At 40.0% G+C, this 19,126-nt stretch overlaps 2 protein-coding genes across 11 annotated transcripts; both read right to left on the bottom strand.

Annotated features, from left to right (window-relative positions):
- Positions 1-32: 32 nt before the first annotated feature.
- On the bottom strand, positions 33-10,498 carry LOC147132537 (heterogeneous nuclear ribonucleoprotein R-like). Of its 9 annotated transcripts, XR_015081953.1 has the most exons (17): positions 10,332-10,498; positions 9,357-9,517; positions 9,169-9,287; positions 7,640-7,747; positions 7,439-7,552; positions 6,439-6,615; positions 6,114-6,249; positions 5,830-6,035; positions 5,035-5,184; positions 4,849-4,970; positions 4,240-4,778; positions 3,348-3,387; positions 1,739-1,803; positions 1,144-1,282; positions 905-1,005; positions 186-282; positions 67-93 (listed from the first exon to the last, which is right to left on the bottom strand). XR_015081953.1 is itself a non-coding variant. In XM_086013573.1 (13 exons), exons 2-13 carry the CDS (start codon positions 9,511-9,513, stop codon positions 2,229-2,231), a joined length of 1,884 nt encoding a protein of 627 aa, XP_085869699.1. In that variant the 5' UTR covers positions 9,514-9,517; positions 10,332-10,497; the 3' UTR covers positions 2,214-2,228. The 9 variants fall into 9 exon arrangements, 3 of the variants coding, with proteins under 3 accessions (XP_085869699.1, XP_085869701.1, XP_085869698.1); XR_015081952.1 differs by having other exon boundaries at positions 33-93; positions 186-1,005; XR_015081954.1 differs by lacking the exon at positions 67-93 and having other exon boundaries at positions 927-1,005.
- A 242-nt stretch (positions 10,499-10,740) lies between these two features.
- atp5if1a (ATP synthase inhibitory factor subunit 1a) lies at positions 10,741-19,046 on the bottom strand. 2 transcript variants are annotated; one of them, XM_086013588.1, is made up of 4 exons: positions 18,965-19,046; positions 18,662-18,738; positions 11,074-11,186; positions 10,741-10,982 (listed from the first exon to the last, which is right to left on the bottom strand). In XM_086013588.1, exons 2-4 carry the CDS (start codon positions 18,704-18,706, stop codon positions 10,841-10,843), a joined length of 300 nt encoding a protein of 99 aa, XP_085869714.1. In that variant the 5' UTR covers positions 18,707-18,738; positions 18,965-19,046; the 3' UTR covers positions 10,741-10,840. The 2 variants fall into 2 exon arrangements, with proteins under 2 accessions (XP_085869714.1, XP_085869713.1); XM_086013587.1 differs by lacking the exons at positions 18,662-18,738; positions 18,965-19,046 and adding an exon at positions 12,907-13,125.
- Positions 19,047-19,126: the final 80 nt, after the last annotated feature.

Below are 19,126 nucleotides of genomic sequence, written 5' to 3'. Positions count from 1 at the left end.
TGCACTTTGTAAAAGCTGCTTGGGTGGCATTCCTGGTCATCACTGGCGACCACATGAGGGTGTACAAGTTGCCTGGGATAGGCTCTCGCTCGCCTGCAAGCATAATGAAGACAAGCAGTATGGTAAATGGATGGATATTTTAATAAAATATGTCACTGAGTTGAACACAAAGCCATGCCTCTCACCATTTCCAGCTTGATAGCAATTTCCTTACTGATTCAGTCGTTGAGTGGCATATATTGTGAAGGATGATATTTTCTTGCCCTCTGTGGAGAGTCTACTCTACGTAAGGGGGGAAAAAAACGTTAATTATCATATTGATGAAGATGTATATCAACCTACACATCTCCCAATGCCTAACTGGATTTACACAGCATGGTTCAGGTGACATTTTTGTGCTGTCAAGTGGCACAACTGAGATAAATCATGGTAATGTAAATAGAATCGAATATCCTCAGATTAGAATCAGGCCTCTTCCGAATATAGATAAAAATCTGATATGTATTGGCTGTCTGCCAATGTGTGTGCGGTGTAAATCCATGGGTGGAGTGCACCCCGATGCTGTGAGCAACAAAGATTGCTGTCAAACACTCACGTCTGCCCAAACAGGAATAAAAACACCAGCATCAAATGTTTACAACGAGCATTCGCCATTAAATGTAGTTTTTATATGCTGCATTAAAGGAATGTGGATTCCTAGCAATGGCAGCCGGTTAAATAATGTCAACGTTACTCTTAAAAATTGATTGATTGGGGCGGGATCAGCTTAAGGCAACTAAATAGTATGTAACATTTCATATTGGTATTATTGTGCAGGTTGTTTAATGTTTTGACTGCAAACAGCCCCATCAGATACATCACGTGAACAGTACATTTAAATAAATTGCAGTTGGACACTTGGAACCTGCAAATGAGAGTATGCCCACTTCTCCAGGCACCACTACACTGTCCCTTCCTTTTGTTAAAACTCCTTTATGTGAATCCAGAAGCTTCTGCTCCTATTGCCTGGTGACAAAAGGCACAGAAAAAAAAATTCTGATGTTACAAGCATTTCAAAACGAACATTTGGATGGTAACTTAATAAATATGAACAAAGTGTGTCAAAATACGCGCCAACTCGTGCCCCATCCATTCCAAGCTTACCTGCGTTGTTTAACTTGCACAGCCCACTTTGCGCCGCCTTGTGGCGTTATAGAGTAAAACCACTTGACGTGCGCCGAATCCATTGTTTCAACAGGAGTCCATTTTAGCCCAATGGCATCGAGAATCCCAAGTGAGAAAACTGAGCAAATGCAAAAACAGCTCATTTAGTTCACATTAGGCTAATAAAATCATGATATACCCGGAAGTGAAGACGCACAGTAAATGCAGCATCTCATGAAGGAATAATGGAGGCAGTGCCGAGGTAACAGCTTCCCCTAGCGGCAAAAGACAGGAAACGCACCTCACCCCATTTAAATGTGCCAAAAGAAGCCTCATTCATATTTGCAGGTGCTTCGTACCGTAATACTGGAGATGCACTTTAAACAAGACAATTATGTCTCAATATTTTTAAAGCTTTTCATTGGTTGGGAAGAGAATTGAGCGGCGATTTTCAAGACCCAGGTGGCTTGCTCAATCACAGTATTAAAAGCCCCCAGAAAGTGAAAGACAGCAGTACGGAAAAGGGGGAGAAAAAAAGCATAATGGCGGCGACTGATGACAATAAGGTACAGGAGGGGAGACTAGGCGAGCTCACCCTGGAGTACCGTTCAGGTGAGATTCTTCACTCTAGCGGCGGCGCCTCTCTCAATGCTCCTCCACCTGGGCAGGTTGGAATAAGAGGACAGTCACGTAAAACAAAAGACAAATGGTGGACACCACAGTAATCAAAAGGAAAACAATCACAAGTTCACTGTTTCTGGAGGCGTTGTGAATTTGAAGAATTTAACCCTTTTGAGTGGTCAGATCCTTGGAGTCTTCAAAGGGAGTGGAGGAGCTGATATGCACATTTGAAGACCGAATCAATAGAGATCACAAACCAATGGATGTTTTAATGCATAAATTGGTACACAATTATCAAAACTCGCATTTGCCCCGTACCATTATGTGGACAGATGTACAGCGATATCAAAACAAAAACACTTGACCTCTGAGAATGATGTTGGCATTTTCCTTCCAAGATTTTGTTGTTTGCTGTGGTGGAAAACCACATTGGGTTAAATTAGGGCCGTTTAATATGTTGCCTCTCATACACAGGTGCATCTGAAAAAAAATTAAATATCAAAGAAATGTTCTTTTATTTCAGTAGTTCATTTCCAAAATGAGAAACTAATAAGATTCATTAAACACAAGAGAAAATACTTTTCAAAAGGCCAATTCTTCCTATGTCATATTAAAATTCTTGAGATGGTGAATTTGGGCTTTTCCCATAGCTGTAAACATGAAATCATCCAAATTAAAGGCAATATAAATAAAACCATTACATTTGTGTTGACTCTAAAGTTTCACTTTTTCCAAGTGAGCAATTGAAACAAATTCAAATGACCTGTATTGCATTTTTAAATGACACAAATATTAGGCTCAACTGTTTGATGCAGCGCACTTGCGCGACACCCTCAAACTACTCCAACAACGATATACAGTGCCCAAAAAAAATGGTGATCTTTAAAGCCACATGCTGCTTCATTAGTCTGCAGATGCACCTATATAGAAGTTGGCGCTTGGCGTACTTCCATACCTATACCTATGCCATATCGGCATTGAAAAGACAAATTCGGTCATACGTTATTCAATTTGGAATCAAACCGTCCCTATCTCCCCTTTTAGTAAATAAGATCGTACTGAAGAAGCTGAGGTCATTAAATCCTGCGCTGTACATCCATGCACACAAAGGACTTCGGGTCTTTTGGCACTGCTGTGACAATAAGCATTATGAGCACAAAGAGTGAGTGCAGTAATAAAGGGTTAAAATTGTCTTTAATAATTGGATCCAAACACAATTGTCCGGTTGCGCGCACCAATTGCGGCCTTCTGATTCTCCTTGAGGCAAAAGAATTAGAAGATCTTCATCCCAATGTGAGAATTGAGCTTGAGCTTTAATCGTGTGGCTGAATGGAAAAAGACTGAATTTGAGAATTTGACAATCGACTGATTTGATTCTCAGCTGAGTTTTATTGAAACGGAACAAACGTAGAAGTTATAAATACAAGTAACATCAGAGAACAAACCGCTATTGGCTCTTAAGGTAAGCCAAACCAAATTCTAGTTGGGCAATTTGAAAGAAAACAGGAAATGAAGGTATCAATTCAAATCAAAACTCAAAATCACAATTTGATGCTCTCTAGAAATGCTAAGCATACACTTACAAAATGTCGATTTCCTCCTTTTGTGGATTCTTTTCTCCACCTTTGTAAAAAACAAAAAATGAATTCTGAAGCTCTAACCATAAGCATTTATGTACAAGCAAGTCCCTAAGCAACTATGATGCTTAAAAAAAATACATCAGGCATGTATGCAGTAGACACAGCGAACAACCTTGGATTGCACCTGCTACGATCACTGTTGGGACAACCCCCCCGACCCCCCTTTTTTTTGGGACACACCCCTTTATAGCCCAGAGGAGCATGCCATTGCCATTGTGTGGCTGCAACTCCTGCGTAGTGACGTAAATTCAGTTGATTAAAATGGAAGAAGGATACTGTTACAGCTGTGTCAGGCCGCTTACGTGCTTAGTGTATTTTTGCCACGAGAAGCACAAATAAAAGGGAGTACAAGAGGGGGAAGGGAAGGGACACGGACACAAAAGTCCTGCAAGGCGATGTCTTTTTTTTTCTTTTTTTTTTTTTGTATGTCTTCTCAGACGACTTACAATGAATGTCCACTTTAGGTAATGTTCAGTTAGATTTTAGGTAATCAGGAAGAAAAAGTAACAATATACATGACTTAATGTTGCTTTCTTTTTTTTCTTTTGTAATTATTCACCACAACTTAAGTTTCATTCATTCTTCAGCCTTTCCGAGTACCTGTCATCATTTCAAGCCAATTCGGGGGGCTTTTTTTTTTTCCTTTAACGACAGACAGATTTGTAATTAATGAGGGGGGAGGGGGGGTGAATAAAAAGTCAATCAACAAATATGGCCAATCAATTTTTTGTTGTTGCCGTCACATAGCCAAAAATCTTGTGGTGTCTTTACTTCCACTGCTGCCCATAAGAATCCTGTGAAAACTCCATGGTGTCATTACTGTAACCATAGTTACCGGAATAGTCGGCCCCTTGCTGCAGGGGCTGCTGGGCGATGGGCTGGGACCCCCAGTTCTGCTGGTTGGTGGTCTGGCGGCGCTTGGAGTCGGGTTGGTTAAACACATCCGCCTTCCTCTTGCCTCCGACGTTCCCCCCGCGATTGCCGCGGGCCCCACGCGGCCCGCGCCCCCTCTGCGGCTGGAACGGGGTCCCCCGCCCTCCTCGGCTGCCCCTTGGCGCTCCGAGGGGCGGCCCTCTCTGGGAGTAGCCCCCCCTGCCTCGGGTGGGAGGCGCGCCCCGGGCCCTGGATGGAGGGGGGCCGCCCCTGCTGGGACGGCTGCCGCGCCCCCTGCTGCTGTACATATCGTCGTAGCCGTAGTAAGGGTCGTCGTAGCCACCGCGGTAGTCATGATAGTCGTAGCCATAGTAGTCGTCATAATATTCTTCATAGCCATAGTAATCTGCCGGGTAAGAATAGCCCCCACGGCCACCACGGCCTCTGCCACGCCCTGGCGGGGGCATGCGTGGAGGTGGGTAGTAATAGTAGTCGTCATACCTACAAAGACGCACAATGTTAGCTTTGTTATTTGACACACGTCTTTCTCCCCGGCTCCTCTCGGACTCACCCGGTCGTCCTGGAGGTCTGCCGAGCTGCTTGGCGCTCTTTCCTCTTCTTATCTGGAGGTTTGGCCAAGACTATCTCAATTTCATCCCCGCCGAGCTCCTTGCCGTTCATCTCATCCATCGCCTGTTCGGGATTCAGTGAGTTCATCGCCAAACCGAGCACGGCGTCGAAAGCGCGTCCGACTCACCTTTACGGCGGCGTCCCTTTCTTCAAAATGAACAAAAGCGTAGTCTTTCAATTTCTTCACTCGCTCCAGCTTTCCAAACTGGGAGAAGGTTTTTTCAAGGAGCTCTTCGGTCACTGCGGTGGCTAGCTTCCTGACAAAGAGCACTTTAACCTGAACCACAGACAGTTGTGTCACCGCAGCAGTCAAACGAGGACCTAAATCCAGGCCAGCGCTTCAATTTCAAAGCCTAACAATAATGACGGTCAAATGGATTTATGAATTCAACAAAGTGTTTTTTTTCTTTGAGGCAATTTGTAGTCTTTCTTATCACATGGTGAATCCATTTGATTATTTTTCTTGTTAACTTTTATTTAATTGGTAAAACAGTTTAAGAATGTTCAAATGTTACTTTAATCGGAAGTCAACCCAAACATTTTTTTTTTTTTCAAGAATATGTATGTTCCCAGCAGGCCCACTAGTTGAAACAGGGCATTCTGACACTTATTCCACAAACGCAGTATTTATCAGAATGCCCTGTTTCAACTAGTGGGCTTGCATAGAACATATTCCTGAAAAAAGATGTTGGCGTTGACTTCCCCTTTAAAACATTGCCTTTGAAGTGAATTCACTCTAGAAGAGCAGAATGATTTTGCCCAATTCCCAACTCTTTCAGGAAAAAATATTTTTCGGGATGCAAACAATAGAACTAAACACTTCCTGACGCCACATGTCCAACTGACTATGCATCAATTGGATTTTGCATTGCTAAACACCACTAACGAATTGAGTACCTATTTTTGACGCGCCTTCACTAACCTTCGCCATGACTTCGGGGTCTGGCTCAGCGACGGGGTCAGCCCACTCCACGGTTACTGGATTCCCCCACACTTTGACCTTGCCACTCATGAGGCGGCGGCGGGCCTGCGCGGCCGACTTGTGGTCCTCGTACTCCAGGAAACAAAAGCCTCGGTTCTTCTTCTTATCGTCCGGCTGGTGGTACAAGATCACTTCTTGGAGACCCTCTGAAAGAGTCAAACAAATCTTAACTTCATGTCCTAGGAACAGCTGCACAGACCCACATCTGTGACCCAGAAACTGACCCGTGACTTTGCCGAAGTCTTCCAATATGCTTTCGCGAGTCTTGTTCTTTGGAATCGAGCCAACAAACAGCCGATTGTTGGCAACAGATACGCACACTCCCAAATACTTGCCGGGGCGGATTTCATAGTTATCACACTGGAACATGAAAAAAAGAAAAAAGTCAACAACTGACCTACCACCATTGCATTAAGACTAACTGTTATGTAGACTATGTTTACGTGCCACTTTACATCTATCCAAGCTACCTAGACACCCAAACCTTGCAGATTCTGTCCTTACTACAATGTTGATATATTTCGCCCGGGATGCAACCTCGCTACTCACGAGCTTCACAGCCTTTTGTGCGTCGTCCTTATTGCAGAATGTGATGAAGGCGTAACCTCTATTCTGACCAGAAAGCGGGTCCATCATTAACCTGAGGTCCCAGATGGGTCCGGCCGACTCAAAGAGCGGAACCAGCTCGTCTTCGTACAAGTCCCTCGGGATCTTTCCCACAAACACCTGACAATGACACAAATAGACGAGCTTGACATTGGGCATAACAATAACCGCGGAATAAAATGGAGCGACAGTTGAATCACTAAAGTCAAAGAGAAGCATTTATTATTTTATTCTAAATGTTTGCCGTCAATGTTATACATTAATGGCCACATTATGCCGCCGCCCCTGTGTGACCTATATCTTTGCTACTGTAACAATGAAAATTTCCCCACTGTGGGATCAATAAAGGCATTCTTATTCTTATTCTTATTCTTTTTCCCCCCTATTGCTTGTTTTGAAAGCAGCCATGTTGTTACTAAAAATAAGGTCCTGCTGGTTTGTTCATGTATAAATGTTTGATATTCAAATCACATTTTCCCTCCTCCTCTCCTATTGCTAAATGTTGCAACAGTTGAGAATACCTTTACAACTGGACTGTTCTGCTTGTTTCATATCAGCAGGCCTCTAATTTTACATGTGTCTGAGCATAAACCTGAGATTGTAACACATTACATGATGTAGTTATCTTTAAAAAAAAAAAAAAAAAAAAAAAAAAATCAAACTACCTCTACATCAAAATCGAAAATTTAATTGAATAGAGATTTGTGACATGAATAACATCAGGCTTAGTTTGTTACGTTTAATTAATCACACCGGTCATTTTAAACTAATAAAGTTTCAATACAATCTGTATCAATATAGTCCCACCTAATCACCTGACCTCTGAAACCTGCATTCATTTAAGGGGCTCGTCATTGATATTTCAAAATGGGACCAATTGTTCTGATATTGATCGGCATCAAATATTTAATTGCTGGATATGAAATGGATTTAATATATTTACCTCTGTCCCAATCCCTGGTTGTATTCCTTTGAAAACATTCTCAGGTGGGGGGCCTCCATATTTCCTCTGGCCTGTGGTGACATCCAAAGTGTATCCTGTCTGCTCCAAAAGAGCCTGAAGTTGAAGCAAACAAAACATTCACCAAATTGCATGAGAAGAGCTCAACTTTTACAAAACAAAAAAACTAGGAGTCAGCCATACCTTTATTTTTGTCTCATCTGGCCCTTTAGTTGACTCTTGTACTTTACTACCTTGCTTCTCTCTCTGTCGGTAAGTTTTCATCACTCCACAAAGGAAAGCGCTCTTATTCTGTGAGAAACAGGAGACCACCAATCAAGCACATTCATAGCATGTTCAAAGGGGCTTGATTTGCAGTGGTGGGCAGTAAATTTTCGCCGGCCCGTCATTCATCAACGGCCAGTCCATCATTATCAGTCTTTCAGTCGTCAGTCCGTCATTATTTGAACCGCGTGCTTCGGTCCTCGCTCAATGACAGTTTGTCACTGCTATTTTACGACCACCAGGAAGAAGAAGAAGAAAAGTTGTTTACAAGGGTAACAGCACACAAATGTATTCATTTAGAAACAATTTGGACCACTTCACATAAAAAAATGCTACTTAGCCATCCATTGGGTCTACCACTGCCAAAAGTCGTTTTTGCCTTTTGGGTTAGTGACAGTTTGTCTGAAAATTAGGGGTGGGCGGATCGATCCAAATATCGATATTATCGATACTAAGCAATTACTTGGATCGGATCGATACTATTGTCCTGGGATCGATACTTCGCTCCTCCAACCTTTTTCCTCAAAACGCAGCTTCTCTGCAAAAACAGCGCACCTCCCACCCCCTCTACCTAAAGCAATATAGAGCCAAACAAGAAGCGGAGCGTGGTGTGGACTTTTTTTTTTACAACAACAGAAAAGGACAGTGCCAATTGTGATTTGTGTAATAAAGCGCGCCGCTACTGTGGTAACACCACATATTTACACAAACATGAAAAAAGCTCACCCTACAGAGAGCAATGAGCTGCAAGCGAAGTTGAGGGAGGAGGAGGAGCAGGGGGGAGATCCCCAAGCCAGAACACCCCCACGGACACAGAGACAACGTACTCTGGCAGAGGCTTTTCAGCCCCCCCCCCCCCCCCCAAAAAAAATCAACAATAGTTGTTTTAGTAGAAGTATTTTATTTTTTATAGTGTTTAAAGGTTTTCACATTGTACTGTTTACCCTATTTGCACTTTCTGACTTTATTTTCAAAATATTGTGCAATGAAATGTATTTTAGTTGTTGTGTTGACATTGTTATTTGTATTTTCGTTACATTGCTGCTTTTTTTGGTTTGACTCCCTTGACTTCTGTTCTGAAACAGTTGTTGTAGAGTAGCATTTTATACTGATAAAGTTTGCATTGTAGTTATTTAATAAAAAATACAATTATATATATTTTTTTTTTAAACATAATACACAAACTCAAGGGGGATCATAACATTTCCAAGCAAAAAGTATCAGTATCGTATCGGCCGATACTACTCTGTATTTACTTGGTATGGGATCGATACCAAAATTCCCAGTATCGCCCACCCCAACTGAAAACGACTTCAGCCTGCGATTAGTCTACCAGTGTTTCAAAGTTTCTGTCAGTCATCAGTCCACCAGCGAAACAGAAGTTCATCAGTGATGGACCTTCTGTCTGTACTGATAGACTGCCCACCACTGTAGATTTGTATCATTACCTGTACGTGAGACAGGTCACTCTCTCTGAACTGCTGCAGCACAGCAAGTGCTCCCTCCTCACTGAACTCCCGTAGAGCGTCGATGGCCCTCTCGTCCAATTCAGCGTGCGCCACCAATCCTTTCATTCCAACAGCAAAGTTAATTTTCATCACACTTGGAAAACCAAAATACCAAGACAATCACTCACCTGTCTGGAATATGTTATCAAGATTTTCAGCAACATTCTGCGGGAGTCCTGCATTAATGAGTGTCTGGTAGTTCTCCGTGAGTGGTCCTGTAACATCCATGGGTTCTTCGTCCTCCTTCGGCAGGGCAGAACTACCGTTCATCTCAGCGGCAGCCATTCTCCTGATTCAAAGTTAATCGAATAACTGATAAAGGATTGTTCTCCCCACATAATTTTACTGTGATGGAGGCATTTACTGGCCATAATTATGAGATAACCTTCCACATTCGAACGCAAAACACGATTAAATACAAAATATTTATGAAAGAATGTTTTCAATACACAGCAAGGGAGCTTTTAGTGGTTTAAAACGGAACGGGATTGGAACCAAATTCATACAGAACACCTAAAATAAACAGTTACAAATCCAAATTACAAAACGCGGCATGACGAATTTTGCAATTGCTTAAAATTAAAATACGATATTGTACCGAAGGAATGCAAAATGTCCCCTTTAGCGGCTCTTCTATGCTACAATGCAGTGGCAGTTAAGCTAATAACAAAGCATCTTCAACAAATACGAATTTGCTCTTAATAGACATTTACAAGTAAATTAAGGCCACTTTTCATTTATTTTTACGAGTACGTTTCATTACAGTGTTGTAGACATTTAGACCCGACTTCAGTTTCTTTACCGAGGTAGGCTAACCGTCCCGCCCCCCTCGCAATCCGCTTGCTAACAGCTGAAGTGAATAACGCTCGTTTTAAGTATATGTATTACTATATATACATAGTTGTGGCCACAACATATCAGTTGCATAATCGATATCCGGATTGTGCCGAGATGTTTGAAGACATGCACGTTTGATCCCATCGGTTAGCTTGCGAGGTAGCTAGCTGAAGATGTAATGAGCATGTAGGCCGCACCGTGCAAATACCTTCATCAAACACACACGAGCCGTGAAAGCGGCTAAAAAAATAGTTAGCAACACTTACCAGCTTGATTCTGTAAATTAACACAAGTGCGTTTTGTAATGTGAAACAACTAATGTGTCTGTCGACAGAATGAACAAATACTAAGAAAAAATGTTTTTGTGTCTAACCCACGAGACTATTTTCCAGACAGCTAGTCTCGTCGTCGGTGAGCGAGAACAACGCCACCGTGGGGAAATATCGCGAGAGGTGGTTGAACATGAAATTCTTGGAGGGGCGTGCCTCTTTGTCTAGTCCACGTCGTCACAGTCACACTACATTGGAAAACCAACGTTCCATAAACTACCGAAAAACAAATGCTGTGCTTTCACTGTGTGGTTGTGTGACAATTCAAGCACAAAATACTTACATGTAACAACTGTTATCCCAAATGACTTTGTGGAAATTAGCCTCTCAAAAATAGGAAAACATCTCTTGATGCAGTTTAACTTTATTGGTAGTTTCTGCATTAAAAAACACAGGGTAAATCAATCAGTATTTGATTATAATAGCTTTGAAACTAACACGATGACTCAGTCATCATATTTGAGCCTTCTAATTTTTCCCTTATGACGGTCAATCTCCTTTTGTAGGCGCTCAATCTCCTTTTTGTGGTTCTCAATCTCCTCTGTGTGGTGCTTCCTCAGCGCTTCCATCTGCTCCTTCTCCTTTTGCCTACGATTAGACAGGGGTGGGGGGCGGTGGGCATGTGGCCAACAATTAGCGGAAAGGACGGGAAAGGGATTCAAAAACACGGGCGTGTCACCTGAAGTACCGCTCCTCTTCTGCTACTTCTCGTTTTCCAAAGGCACCTCCTGCTTCCCTCACAGAGCCTCCTCCACCACCACCTTTCCCTGCTCCCTTTCCTAACTCACCCAGCTGAAATAAGAAGATTTGATTAAAATAACAGCAAAACATTTAGTTTCCAGTATGTTCATGTCACAAATAAATGCAAGTTTTCACCACGCAACAAAACTAGCCAATCAGAGTGTGCATAGAGACTGAAGGCATGACCAAAAGTCTGTCAATAATTTTCACACTTCACAAAATTTGCTGACCAGTGTTAAATGTTGAGATATTGCAAGTATTTGTTTGTTGCCAACTCACCCTTTAAAATAAATGTAGTAATATTTGACCAGTTTTTACTGGCCTCTGATTTAATAACTAGTTATTCGTGAATTTGTTGTGAATATGCAATATGAGGAGATCATACTGTACATTTACAGTATTTGTGTTCAGAGTCATAATGTCCCTTGGAATGAAACCATAACGGTGTGACCCATGACAAAAATGAGTTTGACACTCATGCATTATACAATACCGACGTAAACACAAATGAAGCATTAATTAATATGAAAGACATCGTATCTACTACAATTAGAGGTATAAACTTAGTAATATTTGAATGTGCAGTTTGGTAAGCGTTCACCGCAACGACATAATTCTGCCACACAGGTGTGGTGTAAACATAACAAGTCTATACTGATACTATATAGTAATGACACAAACTCAAGTGGAGATTGCAACAATAATGTAAACCAGTCAGTAGCTTTGCCACTCCCTAAACGTCACTTCATTTCATGAAACATGTAAACGTGGACCACACTTCTTCAAGGCACGTCGTGTACAATTTAATGTCATCTAGTGGTGAACTAATAGAATGCATCGACAATACAATTTTATTTAAACAGCGCATTTCATTGATAGAAGGTATTTTTTGGGCATATTACTGAAATGAATAGTGTTTTTTTTTTTTTAATGAAAGACCATTGAAAAATCAAAACATTCTACACATTGTCCTTTTAAATCACTTACTCAACTTATATAGACCAGGGGTGTCAAACTCATTTTTGTCCCGGGTCACATCGTAGTTTTGGTTTCCTTCGGAGGGCCGATATGTCTGTGAATCCAAACAAATGTACGATGGCCTTATACTATATAAATAAAATTGTATTGTATTTCATAAACACAACAAATATTGATGAATATATAGATTTGAAATCAGATTCTATACTGAAATTAAAGTACTAAACTATCAGTTGCACATAAAAACTGTGATTCTTTTCTACTCTTTTCCTCAAAATATATTATATATTCTTTGACACGATTCCACAATGTACTTACCGTTGTCTTTGTTTTTTTCTATTGATTTCATGCAGTAATCTTAAAATAAAACTTACTCGTCTCAACATAATGTTTGTGTGCTTATAAATAGCTCCAACCGCTTTTTTTGTACTTTAAGACTAAAAGTGCCACGCCTTTTTGTTATGTAATACATTTTTAGCAAGCCAGACATAGCATATCCCAGTTCTGTTTGGCACACGAGTCTATATTTGCACACATTAGGTCAGTGGCGTTTGTCCAAACAAGTTTGTTAAAACACCATGTAGTATTTGTGGGCATGATGCCAAAACATCCAATAGTAACAAGAAGTCATACTTTGGATTGGCGCGGGTAATCCCACTGTACATTGCGATCACAACACATGCTCTCCTCTAGTTGGACATCGGGGCAAAGTACTTAGGTTGTGTTAAAAACATTAGCAAGCTAATGCTAACACGCGTAAGTGTCATTACGTCAGCAGTCCAGCACGTTTTACCTGATCAGATGCCATTCTAATCTGAGGCGAGATGCAGCTCCTCAAATTTAATTTTAACAGAAGCCGTGACATGTTGCTTGATGGTGCAGAAACGTTGCCACACCGGAGCAGGCTTGCAAATGTCCGTTATCCCTTCTTGGGGGAGAAAAAAATGCGGAAATTTGCAAGCGCATCTGGGCGGAAGTAGGCGTGTTGCTGCCGGTGCTAGGACAGGATGAGAACTGCAACCCAAGTTGAACGTTTCCTTGAATATGGTTCTATTAACAGGTGTTCTGATTTTCCAAGTTCAAGATTAAGTATATCTATAAACGGAAGGACTAGAAAGATTATGATTAAGATGATGATTATTATTATATCCAGAGTGTACGGTAGTCTGAAGCGCAAAACACAAAAACATAAAATCTAAACACAACATAAAATCTTCACGCAACAACAATAAAAACAAACAAACAAAAAAAAACACACAAAACCAAAAACTAAACCAACAAACAACCAAATGCTACAGCAAATGAAAAAACACTAAAACAACTAAACACAAGTTACAACAACAACAACAACAACGGGAATGACGAGAATATCTAATTGGAAGTTGAAATTGAAATTGAAAATGAGTATTTTATCTAATTATTACTATTACTTTATATGGTAAATGGGCTGTCACTTGTATAGCGCTTTTCTACCACTATATCTAGAGTATATGGTAATCTTACGAGCAAAACAACAAAAAATACTAAATGCAATAGCAAAAGAAAAAACAAAGAACAATAATTAAACAAAACAACAACAAAAAACAAATGCAACAACAACTGAAAAAACACAACAAATTAAACAAAACAACATAAAAACAAAGCAATAATTGAAAAAACAACAAATCAAAACAACAAAAAACAAGACAAAATGTAACAGCAAATAAAAAAAATTACTGAACAAAACAACCATTATAAACGCATCAGCAAATAACAAAACACAAATACAAATAACTAAACACAAACAATAAAAAAACAACAGCAAAACTAAACACAACACAAAAGAAAAAGCACAAAACAAATACATAAACAAAACAACAAAAAATAAACAAAGCAACAAATGAAAAAACAACAAATCAAAACAACAACAAAAAAGACAAAATTAACAGCAAATAAAAAAAATTATTGAACAAAACAACAAAAATAAACGCGTCAGCAAATAACAAAACACAAAAACAAATAATTAAACAAAACAACAAAATAAACACAACAGTAATCATACATGGTTTTTAGTCTGGCACAAGACAACATATTCCCAACTAATCATTCTTGTAGTCGACAATCAAATGATTCTTTCAAATAACGCCATGGATGGGGAATATCTTGTTTCTCAAAACAAGCTGCTGTCCCTGTTTTTTCCTTCCTTAAAGGTCCCCAACATCTCAGTCAATCAATAATTCAAAATCTCGACTGCAGTTGACTTTATACGTCGAAAAAGAAACCTCTTGACAAAGTAATGAGTAGAAAGCACAGATGTTTTCAAATGTAGGGAATAAAAAGTTCTTTGAAAATAAATGCTCATGTAAAGTACAAATAGCTGAAAACCCGACTTCAGTTGGAAAAAAAAAATCTATTGCTGTTTACGTAACTGAAATGCACTTTATACATCCAGTCTTTCATACCTCAAGGCTAATATCAATTAAACGGTACTTTCATATAAATACTATTCCGTGACTCACTTTCCGCTTCACTTTCATCGCAATACGCAGGAACCTCTTATACGTTCGTTTCGAGGATACAAAAGGTGCGCAATGAACTATTTTGTGCAATGGAGTAAGAATACGTCATCACTCGGTACATGAAGTCAAGCTCAGTTACCGCTGTTGGCTACTTACCGGTTATCAGATGATTGTTTTATATTTGCAGTGTTTTTTGTTTTACATGCAATATACGCACTGTATTTGTGTCTTTTATGTAAACTCCTGTGTGTTGTTTTATGGACTTGAGTTTGTTAATAAAGTTTGAATTAAAAAAATCTGGAATTGTATGCAAAAATAGGTTAGCAATCAGCACAAGAATGCACTCACGATGTCCATTCGACCTTTTTCAACTGCCGAATGTACAAAAAAGGATTAAAAAAAATTTTTTTTTTGAGGGGAATGTATGATTTGGTTTTTATGCAAAAATGAGCATAAATTAAAGCAAAGCATGGTAGTAACAATTCTGCAACAAAAGGTGGCAGTATACCGCTAAAAATGGAGAACGATCATTCGCCATGTTCTGGAGTGAATAAGCTATACATTCATCATTCCTATATGATGCGTTGACATTTGCTTCACGAGTCACGGCGTGTGACTCATTCAACAGGCCAATCACTGTATTGATTTAGTGTACGTAACTGATGAAGTGTAAGAATGAATGATGCTTTTGAAACTACCCATAGTCAATAAATATGCGGTAATACTTTATAATGTAAGGACAGTTTTGTTTGTGGAGGTAGCTCATTCCTCAAGAAAATCTTAACAGTGTACATGTATCAACCCAAACATATTTTTTTCAAGATTATGTTCTATGCAAGCCCATTAGTTGAAAGAAGGCATTCTGATAAATATTGCGTTTGTGGAATAAGAGTTAATAAGTCCACTTGTTTTTAGCCATCTCAGGGGGCGGCCATTTTGTCACTTCTGTCGACTTAAAATGACATCACAACTGCTGTCATTTTCAGTCGGCAGAAGTGACAAAATGGCCGCCCCTTGAGATGGCTCCTTAACTCATATATTCCACAAACACAATATTAATCAGAATGCTGTGTTTCAACAAGTGGGCTTGCTGGGAACATATTCTTGAAAAAAATATGTTTGGGTTGATTTCATCTTTTAGGAACTCCGATTGTTGAAAAAATTATTTTGTGCCAGGCAAAACCTCAGCCATCATGCTGCTTTTGTCGTGTGGCTGTGTGGGTTTTGTGCACGATAATCTATGGTCATTCACAGACTTCCGGCCTACAGGCTAAAGAGCAACCAGTTACCTGGATCCTTTCACCTCAACTGCTCAAGTGTTGCCATAGGAAATAGTATCCTGGCAACAGCACTAACCTGTGCAAAGACAAAGTAAGGCCATGCACACAAGATGTGGCTTCATGAATTCCTTTTCACAACCACTACTTGCAAAATATTCTGTTAATCACATCATCCTATCCATAGATATCTCGTAAAACATTAATGTATTCACTTCAAACTTGCACGGCTCCGTTTGACTGTATTTCGAGAACATTACACGGTACATATATGGATAGCACACAAAGGGCATATAATCAGCCTCTTAACAGCAGTGCAGTAGGAATAACTGTTCAAAATATAACGCGGAATGTATTCATACCTCTAGGGAAGGGCATGGTCATATCTTTTCAAATTTCAAGGATTACACAACATTGTGCTAGTCATGAAAATGAAACGAAGAGTACTGCATTTATGGCTGAGCTCACTCCCAAAACAGTAAATCGGTTACTTAATCTTGTCAATGAAATGGTTAATATACTCTGCTATATTATTTGCATCCAGCTTGGATGCTTTCAAGACTTGCTGGTGTAATAGCCCCCAGAGTTGCCTGGATGTTGCCATGGTGACCATCAGCGCCGCTATCGGGGCCCATGCAGAGTCTTTGTTTTCCGAACACGCAAGGTCATTTTAGCCAAGGAACATCTGGCATACATTTTTAAACAGATTTCCCAGTCAGGTCGGCTGTAATTGAAGTCACTTCTTTTGCAGCAAATACTGTAAGTCAGCCATGAAGGCTTTCCGGCAGTTCCATCAGCTCTCTTCCAACCTGACGTCACATGCCCTAAATGCTCCATCAGGGTGCATTTCCTCCTTTCAGGCTTTTTCATGGTCACTCTTGCCAAATGGTTGCTCGTGGGGAATTTCTTTAGTCTCTTTAAATATTTGAGGAGTGTGGTCCCTGCTCTGCATCAAACATGCCTGAATGAACATTTGAATGTGGTTTGACGAAATGAATAATTGTGAATTGACTATCGGCGTGTGACATGTTCTCATGAAAATATCCCAAGAATAAAGAATTATAGTAGTCTTTATAACTTCTGTTTATACTCTTGCTGAAAGACTGTTTTAGTCATGTCATATTTAAATAAGCTACTGGTCACCATGGTCCCTCGAATGCTGGGTCAATGTTGAGGCTTATGTTACCATGGCGACAAGGGGCGCAGCTAGTTGAAATAAAGTGCTACAACTGAGAAGAGCACACACGGAGCCTTCCTGAGTCCCTTTCAAATGTCCTATTTTGTTGGTGGTCCTTGAATGGGCCTTGGGCTAGGAATGACGGCCCCTGCGAAGTGTACAGACGCGCCCACCACTGACGTTTACACATATGTTATTTCTCTTATTGAGTTTTACAGTAAATAAAAAGAACAACTTGGAAAAAAAGGCACGTCACTAGCTTTCTACGAGTAAGAAATAAATGGATTATTTTCGTTCTCTGTGAAGTCTTCCCTGCTTGTTCATCAAGGATTTATAAGCATTTGTTGTTTCTATAGCAACAGGCTTCATTTTAAGATCAACGCAAGAGCTTGCTGCGACCAGCAAGGTGCTAATTGATCCTGCACTTCACATTAGGGGGTGTAGAAGGGGGTGGTCGAGACAAGTGTGTATGTGCATGCTTTTATATGGGTGTGCAGCCGGTGGGGGCTGGGCAGATTGACAACATCAGCAAAGTGTCTGTGAACATATGTAGGCTACACAGTTTGCGTGTACAAGAATGTCAAATTAGGCTAGGTGTATAAATGGGCAAAAATGTGCAGAATGGGCATAAAATAAGTGCAAATAAAATGTTGTCCTTTATGCTCTTGCATTTTGTGTGAATGCTGTTTTGCAATTTTTCCTAAAAAAAAAAAAAAAATGTAATTTCCATTATTTTTAACCGATTGTCATTGTTCCAACTTTGAACTATGCAGCTCAGCCAAACCACTACATTTGATCAAAATTACAAAATAAAAGCTAAAAATGATTGTTCCCCCCTCTAATTTAGACACTTTTTAACCAATTCAAATCATTCCAACACTAAAATGTACATCTGATCTCTACTGCAGTTTTTTTTTAACATTTCTCTATAAAAGCCAATTATTCATCATTTAAAAAAGGTCTACTTGCCACACTTTTTGATTGATTCAAAAAGCCTACTAGTCCAAATCAAACTTTGAACTCTTCCTCTTATTCCTTCAACATTTCTTCCCCAAAATTCAGACAAAAGCCCACAATTTAAACTTGTTTTTTCCTCCCATTTTCACAATTTATGACCAATTCAAATCGTTCCAACTTTAAATTGTTAATACCATTCCACAAAATGACATAACATTCCACATCATTCAACATGCTTCCATAATATGTCATCCAGCATTCACGAGCTCTTTCACCAGAAACTCCTTCATCTAGTTCACTAGTGAAATTGTCAGTCAGCTTGACAGCCACTGTCTGCCTGTGTTATCTGCAACTGATACATTTAAAGACGAAAACAAGGACCTCAATGACTCCTTAAGTTTATTTTAAGAACTATTTTTTTTCCTTAAACGATGCAACATAGCAAGCTCCGGGAATGAAGACAACCTTTGGTGTGAACATCAGCACAAATCCCAAAGAAGTGCGTGCAAATGAAGTGTGAAGCTTGTTAAAAATACACAAACACACTGCACTAGTAGTTATAGAAGTACAGTACAGTATGTAAACACAAAATAAATGCACTACTTTGTTGAATCAATATTTGATTAATATAGGGTTTACCTCCCACAGGCATCGTCTTTCTGGGGCTTTCGGGAAATGATGCATCCACACGCCTTGTCTGAGATTAGTGGAACAGCCTAGAGCCACACAACAAATTGGCCAATAATTGGCAAAATCCTCATTAGGTAATAAGGACAAAAACCAACCGAGGTTATGCAAGAACAGACACAACATGGTGTCCATTAACCATGTGACGTGGATTTAAACAATAACGGAGTAGTTTGGTGGCAGACTTTGTTCTCTACAGCTCTTAGGGAAAATGTTACAGAGTGAATGCAAACAGTTTTTGCCATCGCTACTTACAGTGGAAACGGACAGAACACTAACCGCACTCATGACCAGAACAAAAGGACAACAACACAAAACAGGAAGGTAAAACACACTCAACCACGACTACATTACAGGGGGCGGGGAATAATAAATACTCTAAACACATACTTTTCAACTTTTGACAAAATCATCATC

The sequence above is a fragment of the Filicampus tigris genome, chromosome 18, assembly GCF_054856515.1.
Source record: "Filicampus tigris isolate MCC_2025a chromosome 18, RoL_Ftig_1.0, whole genome shotgun sequence".
Lineage (NCBI taxonomy): Eukaryota > Metazoa > Chordata > Actinopteri > Syngnathiformes > Syngnathidae > Filicampus > Filicampus tigris.
The sequence above is the reverse complement of the archived record's forward strand: the minus strand, read 5'-3'. Positions and strand labels throughout refer to the sequence as shown.

What these genes read in the sequence shown, in the direction of transcription:
- LOC147132537 (XM_086013572.1), bottom strand. Translation starts at nt 9,513, where the DNA reads ATGGCTGCCGCTGAGATGAACGGTAGTTCTGCCCTGCCGAAGGAGGAC. An exon ending in TGATAACATATTCCAGACAG is followed by an intron (nt 9,288 to 9,356) that starts GTGAGTGATTGT and finishes TTGGAATGAAAG; the next exon opens with GATTGGTGGCGCACGCTGAA. An exon ending in AACCAGGGATTGGGACAGAG is followed by an intron (nt 6,616 to 7,438) that starts GTAAATATATTA and finishes TGTCATTGTCAG; the next exon opens with GTGTTTGTGGGAAAGATCCC.
- atp5if1a (XM_086013587.1), bottom strand. Translation starts at nt 12,978, where the DNA reads ATGTCACGGCTTCTGTTAAAATTAAATTTGAGGAGCTGCATCTCGCCT. An exon ending in TTAGAATGGCATCTGATCAG is followed by an intron (nt 11,187 to 12,906) that starts GTAAAACGTGCT and finishes TTCTTATTTCAG; the next exon opens with CTGGGTGAGTTAGGAAAGGG. An exon ending in GAAGAGGAGCGGTACTTCAG is followed by an intron (nt 10,983 to 11,073) that starts GTGACACGCCCG and finishes GTCTAATCGTAG; the next exon opens with GCAAAAGGAGAAGGAGCAGA.